Source organism: Thalassophryne amazonica, chromosome 11 (assembly GCF_902500255.1).
Source record: "Thalassophryne amazonica chromosome 11, fThaAma1.1, whole genome shotgun sequence".
In the NCBI taxonomy this organism is placed as follows: Eukaryota; Metazoa; Chordata; class Actinopteri; order Batrachoidiformes; family Batrachoididae; genus Thalassophryne; species Thalassophryne amazonica.
Window position 1 is genome coordinate 62,871,406 of NC_047113.1, and position 10,636 is coordinate 62,882,041.

Genomic DNA, 10,636 nt, shown 5'->3' on the forward strand with positions numbered 1-10,636 from the left:
TTCAATTTATTCACCAACAGACACTTGTTTTTCACAAAATCTCACTATGATATTTCATCTACTGTGTGAAGTATTACTGTACATCTGCACAAAAAAACAAACAAACAAACAAAACAAAACAAAAAAAAAACAGGCTAGTTGTCCTCTTCAATTAACAGAGATTTAAACAAAACAATAAAATTTGACAGTCACTGAAAACCTTTTACGGATGACTTTATTCAGGAGGAAGTGACGTGTTTGTGTTTCAGCCAATCAAACTGATTTGCACTTTATGTATACAAATGTGTGTTTATCTGTCAGCTTGAGACCAACTTTTCCATTTGATGTGAAGACATCAGCCGTGAAACACGACACTGTTCTACCACAATGATCAGGAGACTGTTCGCTTTGTGTCTTCTTCGTACAGTATGTGAGTCAAATTCTTTACTTTGCATTTAATAGTCAGAATCTCTGTCATATTATGTAACAATTTCAACTACCGTATAATGTTCATTAGAATTACATTTTTTCCCCACAGTGTTCCTCCTGCTATTTTTGTATGTATTTTTCAGCTCTGATTCCAGAGGGTCCACAGCAGATCTCCTGGACTGTGGCTGAAGTTGGTGGTTCTGTCAGTTTCTCATGTCCAGTCCCCAAAGACACGCAGAAATTAATTTTCTGGTATAACAGACTCCTGGATTTATGATTCAAAGAATTGTTATGGATCTTATGGCAAAACAATATTTAGTGAACAATTTAAAAATTCAAGGTTCAGAGTCACTGAAGGAGATGGTTCCTGTTTTCTTACCATCAACAACATAAGCAAGGAGGATGAAGCGTCATATATGTGTCTAAGTCAAGCACAGTATGGAGAATCTACTTTTAATGGCACATTTTGGCTGTGAATGGTAAAATATACTTTTAACCTCTATTATTATTATAAACCCAGTTTTCTTCATACAAATATGTATTTGTTGTATTTTTAAAACTTATCACACAGATTCCAGGATAAAATCTTTGTCTATGAAACAAAACCCAGAGACTGAGTCGGTCCATCTGGGTTCTTCAGTAAACCTCCAGTGTTCACTTCTCTCCAAGAACAAAGAAAAAAGAATTCCATGTCCAGGTGAACGGACTGTGCACTGGTTCAGAGCTGCATCAGGAGAACCTCATCCAGGCTACATTTACTCAGATGGACACACGAGTGCTGAGTGTGAAGAAAGGAGCTGCGTCTACAGTCTGTCCAAAACGATCCAGAACCCCTCTGATTCTGGGACGTACTACTGTGCTGTGGTCACATGTGGGAAGATCCTGTTTGGACAAGGAACTACAATACAGATAAGTATGTCTTTATGATTCCTGAAAACAAACAACAAATACTTCATCATTATTAATTACTGAATAATTTTCACTGATTAAATGGTCTTAAATTTAAACTCACAGTATAGACACACATTATTACAACCCAAGTAAATCAACAGTTTTACCACCGGTTTTCTTCAGACAGCCAGGCTGTCGATACAAGTATCTTTATAAGAAATTAAATATATGTTCTGGAGTTTATTTACATATTTTTTTAATAATACAAGCAGTACGAAACTGTACAGTAAATCTGTGTGGACTTGGTAGGGACCGTACAAGACGCTAAACAGATTTTTTTGAGCAAACTGTAATTATGTACAGTGCTGTGTAATATCAGAAACAAGTCTTAGATTAAAAAAAATGTATTTGTATTGAGATTTTTCAAATAAATCCTTTTTACAATTTAAGAAGGTTATAATTTTTTTAAATTAAGAAGAATATCAAAATGTGTTTTCCTACTGCTGTTGTGTGGTAAATATCAAATGAGTATTTGGTTTTGTGTTTATGATCATTTTTGGGACTTCAGATGACAAACATTAATTTGGGCTTGTTGGTTATTTTCTAGGACCAGAACAGGACCCACTTGTCCTCGTACTTGGAGTGCTGTTGGCCTGCTGTGTGACTGTGATTGCTGTTCTTATTTTGTACATTAAACAAAGAAAAGTCTACCAACATAACCAAGGTAAATTCACCATATGGGCTGGAGTTTTTCTGCACAGACTTACCATCATTTTCTTTCTTTACACAGTTTCAAATGTAAAATTTTCCAGAAATTATTTCATTGTTGACACACCTTCCACATCATTTAAGTTTCCTTGATCCTGGTATCCAGCCTCATGCCGTACAGCTATTGTTCCACTGTGGACATGTAAAGGTCATGTTGGGAAACTGTTCATAGGGTGAAAACAAGAAGTCAGAGTGATGTGCACACCAGAGACACAGTGATGACCACATTAACACACCCAGCTGTTTGCAATTATATGGGTGGATATAAAACCATGCACAAAGTGTTAGCATCAGTGGACGTTGCAAATCATGGTGCAATCTGAGATGATTGTGTATTCAGGGAACGTGAGGATTTTCTTGCAAATGATGATAATTGGCTCACAACCCAAAGTTGATTACCAAGGCTCAGTACTGTTAATGCAGTTGCGTGCAGAACTGTGGCCCTCCCAGAGCACAACATGGTGGGGAGCCACGCAGTTGTCTGTGCCTCCACAGGCGCTGACCATGCTGCGCTTCCTGGCAATAAGAGCATTCCAGCGTGAACTAGCTGATCATCCCAATGTCATCCAGGTGCATGTGCGCGTTCAAAAATGTTTATTATTCTTAATGTGTTTTTTAAGTTTTGCTTGATGGTGAGCAGCAGAGCATCGTAACAGGTTTCCTGTATTCAGTATTTGTCAATAAATGTGTGTAAGTTGTGAATGTCAGACTGTTAGCGGAGGCGCGCCTCACCTTTTTAAGTGCACAGCAGTCGCCCTCACACACACACACACACAGAGACACACACACACACACACACAGAGACACACACACACACACACACGCACAGTCGCTCCCACGAACATTTTTCCAGTTTCATAATCTGATTTAACAGCGTATCAAATAAACTGACCATACGTGTCTCCACGTAATTTCCAGTCATCTATAGTATAATTTCTTTTCTGTGTTGCGTGATGTGACGTCGTGGGGAATCCATGCTCAAAGGGCCTGTTTCCATGAAATTGCATATTTAAATGGGGCGTGGCCAGGGAGGAGTTTCACGCTCAATTTCACATTCAGTGGGATGTACAACACACACACACAGAGACACACACACACACACACACACACACACACACACACACACACCACACACACACACACACACACACACACACACACACACACATATATACTGTATATATATACACAACAAATATTCAGATATATCAAAGTGTGCGTAGGCATGGTTCCACACCCACTTTGATACATCTGAATATTTTTGTGCTTACGCCATGTTTCAGTAGGAAATCCACGTGAGTCTTTTTTAAAGCACCTTTCGCTGTCAATTTATGCCAGCTTTTCCATTGGCATAAATACTTTTTTTTTGAAAGACCTAAAATCTAAACCTGACAATTGCCATTATACTCATGTTGTTGTTGTCCATTCGGCTCCTCCCTTTTTTTTGTGTGTGTGTTTGGGGTCACCACTGCGGATACAGCCAGATCCGCATTGGTAGCTGGCTCAAGTTTTACGCTGGATGCCCTTCCTGACGCAACTCCAGTTTAACCTGGAGAAACACACAGCCGCTGGTGTTCTAAAGAGGTCTCCCATCCAAGTACTAACCAGGTCCCGCACTGCTTAGCTTCTGAGATCTGATGGGATCAGCCTGACACAGAGCAGATCAGCTGCATTACCATTATACTCAAAAACACATAAAAAAAAAGCTTAAATATATATCTATTTTCTTGTTATCGATATGGCAAAAGCTACACATTCTGCAACCACAATTTTGTAAATGCAGCAAATGCAACGTCACGGTAGAAGAAGTGAGTCCTATGTAGGCCTATATTCCCAGCAGCTGCTTCCCTCCGATTCTGCAGTGTGAAGTGGTTGAGAGTGGACGAGTGGTCTATCACAGGTCACTTGCCCATTCAAGGCTTTAGCAGCTGGGTTGGCTGAAACAATACAGATGAATTGTCATGTTCAAGGATACGCAGGTACAGTATGTCACTGGAAACTGAACACAGGTCTACATATTTGGAATCCAACTCCTTATCCCATTGATCTCCCTGCTCCATGATGCTAATATGTAGGTAAACTATACTTTTTGTGAATTGATTTGGACCAGATCCTTTGAAATGTAGGGGAAGCTCTACTGTCTGAGCACTAACTGTTGGGAAAGTGTCGTGACACGGACCCACAACAGGGGGCGTAAATGAATGGACAATGGATAAGCCAAAAGTAACAATTTACTGTTGTGAAGTGCACAACGAGATACAAACAATTACAGTTTTTGGAGTCAAACAATGTACAACGGTGACGTGTGGGCAGGCTCGAGGATAGAAGATGTCTGTCCAGAGAAGAGCCGGGTCCCACAAGATTTCCACTGCCAACAGATCTGGAACACACCGGAGCCGCCAAGTCCTGAGTCCCCAGGTGGCCACCGTCTCCAGCTGTCAGATCTGGTACGGCTGGCAGGAAGCAGAAACAGTTAATGGTAGGTGTGTGTGCACACACCCAGTAAACAGTCAGCAAACAGTTCCGTCCGGAGGGCAAACACCTCCACCTCCAAACAACCACGTGCAGGTCCTGACACAACTTATCCGTGAGGAGAGAAATACGTCATCTCCTGTTGGATGTACAATCCCAGCCTCCAGCTGTGGAAAGGTCCAGGAACGCCTGCAAGGCAATCAAAAATCACTGTGCGATCGGCACCAAAACTGCTGAGAGGTTTACCTGCTTGGTAGACTGATTTCTCGGCAGCGAGGTGGAGTTTCTGCCTGGCTTTTATGGTGATGTGGTGATGTGGAGATGATGAGTGACAGCTGGTGCTGTTGACAAGTGACAGCTGTCACTCCTGGTTGCTCTGGCGCCCTCTCGTGCCCGAAGCCCGCACTTCAGGCAGGGCGCCCTCTGGTGGTAGGCCAGCAGTACCTCCTCTTCTGGCGGCCACACAACACTAACGGTGTAATTTGACATTTCTATGCCTTTTGTTAATATCGGAAAGAGATTATTATTGCAGCATATTCACAGTATTTATAAGCTTTTTTTGTCAACAGGAGCAGCGAGTTTTTCATGTCCACTTGGATCTGATGAGTCAACTGTTGATCCATCAACTGACCGGGTAATTTTGCTTTAACCCTCAAATGATCATACTATTTTAGCAACTAAAATGCCAATAAAACCATGTTTTATTGGCTATTTGAGTGCCACGATTTGTGTTTTTCAAACCTATATTGCTTCCTTTATCTATGACAGATATTCTAAAAAGTTATAATTAGTGATTTTATATGATTTGTAATAAAACTGAAGCCTGCAATATATATAAATGCATTTTTGTAATTGTTACAATGGCCTAAGCAGTGGGTCTTCCCTCTGAGCCTGGTCTGCTTGAGGTTTCTTTCTCAGTATCATCAGAGGGAGTTTTTCCCTTACCACTGTCGCCTGTGTGCTTGGTTGGTAAGGTGAGACCTTACTTGTGTGAAGCACCATGAGGTAGCTGTTTTTACATTTTTACAATTTCTCTAATTAATCATGCAAAATTTTCAGAAATCCTCATGATCATAAATTATTCATGTGCCGCTGAAGTAAAGGTTATAATCAGGCACATTTCTTATATTCTAGATTTGATCTCAAATCATCTTGCTGTTCCATCTCTCATCTTACAAAACTTATTACATGATTATTATTTTCAGGTTGGTGAACCAGAGGCAGAGAGCTACGTAACTCTGCGTTTCTCCACAAAACCTGCAAAAAACAAGAAGAAGAAGAGAGATCCACAACAAGAGTGTGTGTACTCCACTGTGAGAACTCACCACAACCAGAACCAAAGTGCTTCTTAGACAGAGCAGAATCTGCACACGGTGTCCGCACTCATTACCTGCAAACTTTATTTTATGTAGAATAACTTGAGTAGAAGGAACAATCCAGAGAATGATGGTACACAAAATCTGCAGCGCTCATCACTCAAAATGAAATGTTTTCCTCTTATACAAAACTGATTACTGTCATTTTTTTTAGTTAAATGATTCAATAAAGCACAGTCACCTCTACTAAATGCCATAATTGTGCAGAAAAATTCAACTGTCGTCACATTTTAACAAAAGAAACATTTACTTTGATAATGTTTCTTTTTGTCATATTTAAGATGTCAAAACAGTTTTGCAGATTGTTCATTTTTAGATGTACCTCTGTAGTTGAGGCTTTTCTCTGATGATGTTTGTCTGTCTGTCCTGGTGCCACCCACAAACATCCAACACCACTCGCAGGGCACTTAGAAAAGGCGGGGCCATTCGTGCTGCTAACATGAGAGTAGAGAGCAGGTGACCACTTTCGAGCTGGCTGTGCGAATGGCCCCACATTTTCTAAATGCCCCTCGAGTGTGCCGTGTTTCCCTCCCTCCCCCTTGAGCAACAATTAAAATGAATGCAGTGTCCCCCCCCGCCACACAAATGAAATGGCGTACGAGTGTACGGTTCACCCCCATCCCCAGCAACACGCCAGTGTGTCATGTGTCTCCCCCCAAACCACAATCCAACATTGTGGAGGTGCGGCTGAGGTGGAAAATGCTCCAACAGTGGCCGGAATGCAGTGCGATCGCTGTCCAGCGCAGTGTGCACATCTGGACAGCCTGTCATGTCCATGATGGAAGTCATGTCTCACATTCCTTCCCATTACACAAAATGGGACATTATGATTATTTCAGCTGCCCACATGAGTTGAAAAAGGCACCCGAAGGACTCTCAGACCATGAGGAACAAAATTCTCTGGTCTGATGAGACAAAGCTTGAACTCATTGGGGTGAATGTCAGGTTTTGAGAGGGAGATTGTGGTTTGACTGAACTGCTGCCCAGTTCGCTTTTTGAGCGAGCTGCAACCCGTTCTTCAGCAACTCTTAGTTGAAAAACAGTTGCCTCTCAGGGTTCTCCCCAGAGGTTTTTGGTGTGGTGGTGCTGTTGGCAATTATCACCCGAGTGCTGGATGCAGCGGAAAATTAGTCGTGGAGCTAACGTTCTCAGTGGGCAGCAGTGTGGGCAGCAGCATGAGTGGTGGAGCCCCTGTGGCTTGTAGGAGGCTGCTGGCCGGACCCTGCAGCCCACCGAACATCTTTAACCAGGCCTGCAGCCTGTTGGCATTTGCTAGCTGTGCCCATGGTTTGTTGGGGTTCGCTAGCTGGAGTCATGGTTCATTTGGACGCCGCTATCTGGACCACCAATCAATGAGTTGTCGGAGGCTACCAGCTAGGCTTGCTGCAGCAGTGGAGGCCGCCACCACATCGATGGACAGCTTGTTCTCTCTACAGGGAAGTCGGGTCGCCATTGGCTAAGCTAAGCTAAGCAAACTGAGCTAAGCTAAGTTTCTGCACTGCTGACTTCTGTTGGGAATTTTAGCTTGCCATTTTATTTTAGTCCATTTTTTTATTATTTTTTTTAATCTTTGTTAATTTTTAGGAGTGGGTTACTTTTACTAGTTTTAGGAGCTTTGTGTTTTTCTTTTTTATTATGAAATCCTGCATGATGTTGGCAGAGAGGGTAGCTCTCTTAGAGAGCCGTGTTCGTAAGCTGGAGCAGTTTATTAGTTTAACTGGAGATTGATAATACTGGCAAGGCTGACATTGGGCCGGCCGATGTACCTATTGGCATCAGCCCAGAAATGCCGGTTGTGGAGGAGTGTTTTCAGACTGTGGTTAGGCGGAGGAGGTCGCATGGGGCTTGGTGTAAGTCACGTGGGGCTCGGCATCCAGCTGTGGCATCCAAACTATACAAGCCACGAGTTTCTCCTCTGCGAACCATGAACCGATTTTCTCCCCTGGATGCGCCTGATGTTGGTTCTCTGAGCCTACAGATGACTTCCACTCCTATCTCCAGGCAGAAATGGTGGACATTAGTGATAGGGGATTCTATCACCAGTAAACTTAGGCTGCAGACGCCGGCTGATATTAAATGTATTCCTGGGGCTAGAGCTCCTGACATTGCCTCCCACCTCAGAGTATTGAAGCAGAAGAACGCTAAATAGATTAAGGAACATGACAAGAGATATAGTCATATAGTTATCCATGTTAGTGCTAATGATGTCGGAATGAAGCACTCAGAAGTCACAAAAATGGATATAGAGAGGACTTGTGATCTTGCCAGAAAGATGTGTCGGAATTGGTGGTCTCTGGTCCCCTCCCCTTTCGGGGTGGTGATGAGGCATTTAGCAGGCTATTTTCGGTGGCTGGCATGGTTTTGTAATTTATTTTCATTTATATAGCGCCAAATCACAACAGAGCTGCCTCAAGGCGCTTCACACAAGTAAGGTCTAACCTTACTAACCCCCAGAGCAACAGTGGTAAGGAAAAACTCCCTTTGAGGAAGAAACCTCAAGCAGACCAGATCAAAGGGGTGACCCTCTGCTTGGACCATGCTACAGACATAAATTACAGAACAATTCACAAATGAAATATACAGGAAATGCTATTGGTGCACAGGACAGGAGGGTTGCCAGCACTTAATACAACTCCCATCTCTGGATGGAGCTGCACCTTATACAGAGAGAAAAAAACAGAATCAGTCATCAGAAAGACAAGAAATACTGTATAATTTGCCAGCATTAATCAACAAGAAAACCAGAAGAAATACTAAGGTGATCGCCAGCCACTTGCCCTAAGCTTCACTAAAAGACCCAGAATTTAGGTAAGGTTGAGGCCACAGCACTCTCTGTTTACTAATAAAATGAATTAAGAGTAAAAAGCGTAAAACAAAACCGTACCAGTATGCTAGCTATATGGAAAGGAAAATAAGTGCGTCTTAATTCTGGACTTGAAAGTCTCCACAGAATCTGACTGTTTTATTGATGCAGGGAGATCATTCCACAGAACAGGGGCACGATAAGAGAAAGCTCTTTGACCTGCAGACTTCTTAATCACCCAAGGGACACAAAGTAGTCCTGCACCCTGAGAACGCAATGCCCAGGCCGGTACGTAAGGTTTAATTAGGTCAGGTAAGTAGGAAGGTGCCAGTCTGTGAACAATTTTATAGAATAGTAGCAGAAGCTTAAAATCTCATCTCACTGGGACAGGAAGCCAGTGAAGGGACGACAAAATGGGTGTAATGTGGTTGAACTTTCTGCTTTGTGTCAAAAGTCTGGCTGCAGCATTTTGAACCAATTGGAGAGCTCTAATGCTAGACTGCGGTAAAGCAGAAAATAAAACATTGCAGTAGTCCAATCTACACTCAACAAAAATATAAACGCAACACTTTTGGTTTTGCTCCCATTTTGTATGAGATGAACTCAAAAATCTAAAACTTTTTCCACATACACAATATCACCATTTCCCTCAAATATTGTTCACAAACCAGTCTAAATCTGTGATAGTGAGCACTTCTCCTTTGCTGAGATAATCCATCCCACCTCACAGGTGTGCCATATCAAGATGCTGATTAGACACCATGATTAGTGCACAGGTGTGCCTTAGACTGCCCACAATAAAAGGCCACTCTGAAAGGTGCAGTTTTATCACACAGCACAATGCCACAGATGTCGCAAGATTTGAGGGAGCGTGCAATTGGCATGCTGACAGCAGGAATGTCAACCAGAGCTGTTGCTCATGCATTGAATGTTCATTTCTCTACCATAAGCCGTCTCCAAAGGCGTTTCAGAGAATTTGGCAGTACATCCAACCAGCCTCACAACCGCAGACCACGTGTAACCACACCAGCCCAGGACCTCCACATCCAGCATGTTCACCTCCAAGATCGTCTGAGACCAGCCACTCGGACAGCTGCTGAAACAATCGGTTTGCATAACCAAAGAATTTCTGCACAAACTGTCAGAAACCGTCTCAGGGAAGCTCATCTGCATGCTCGTCGTCCTCATCGGGGTCTCGACCTGACTCCAGTTCGTCGTCGTAACCGACTTGAGTGGGCAAATTGAGTTCTTCTCATACAAAATGTGAGCAAAACCAAAAGTGTTGCGTTTATATTTTTGTTGAGTGTAGAAGAGATAAAAGCAATGGATGAGGGTCTCAGCATCAGCAATAGACAGGATGGGACAAATCTTAGCTATATTTCGCAGGTGGAAGAAAGCAGTCCTCATAATACTTCTAATGTGGAGGTCAAAGGACAATGTAGGATCAAAAATCACCCCAAGGTTCCTCACTTTGTCAGTGTGATGTATGTCACACAAGCCTAGGCTGAGCGCTAACTGGTCAAATTGATGCCGATGTCTCACTGGACCATCATTTTAGTCTTATCAGACTTTAAAAGTAGGAAGTTTCTAAACAGCCAACTTCTCACTGATGCAAGGCAATGTTCTAAGGATTTTATGTGAATGAGATTACCAGCAGTTATTGGCATGTATAACTGAGTATCATCAGCATAGCAGTGAAAGGTAATCCCAAAACACCGTAATACGAGGTCTATTAGAAAAGTATCCGACCTTATTATTTTTTTCAAAAACCATATGGATTTGAATCACGTGTGATTACATCAGACATGCTTGAACCCTCGTGGGCATGCAAGAGTTTTTTCACGCCTGTCGGTTACGTCATTCGCCTGTGGGCAGTCTTTGAGTGAGGAGTCGTCCACCCGCTCGTCGATTTTTTTCA

At 42.6% G+C, this 10,636-nt stretch overlaps 1 protein-coding gene across 2 annotated transcripts; it reads left to right on the plus strand.

Annotated features, from left to right (window-relative positions):
• The first annotated feature begins 278 nt into the window (after positions 1-278).
• Positions 279-5,926, plus strand: LOC117520681. Of its 2 annotated transcripts, XM_034181981.1 has the most exons (7): positions 279-409; positions 552-660; positions 749-887; positions 980-1,321; positions 1,907-2,023; positions 5,109-5,173; positions 5,745-5,926. In XM_034181981.1, exons 4-7 carry the CDS (start codon positions 1,003-1,005, stop codon positions 5,889-5,891), a joined length of 648 nt encoding a protein of 215 aa, XP_034037872.1. In that variant the 5' UTR covers positions 279-409; positions 552-660; positions 749-887; positions 980-1,002; the 3' UTR covers positions 5,892-5,926. The 2 variants fall into 2 exon arrangements, with proteins under 2 accessions (XP_034037872.1, XP_034037873.1); XM_034181982.1 differs by lacking the exons at positions 279-409; positions 552-660 and having other exon boundaries at positions 668-887; positions 1,913-2,023.
• The last annotated feature ends 4,710 nt before the right edge of the window (positions 5,927-10,636 follow it).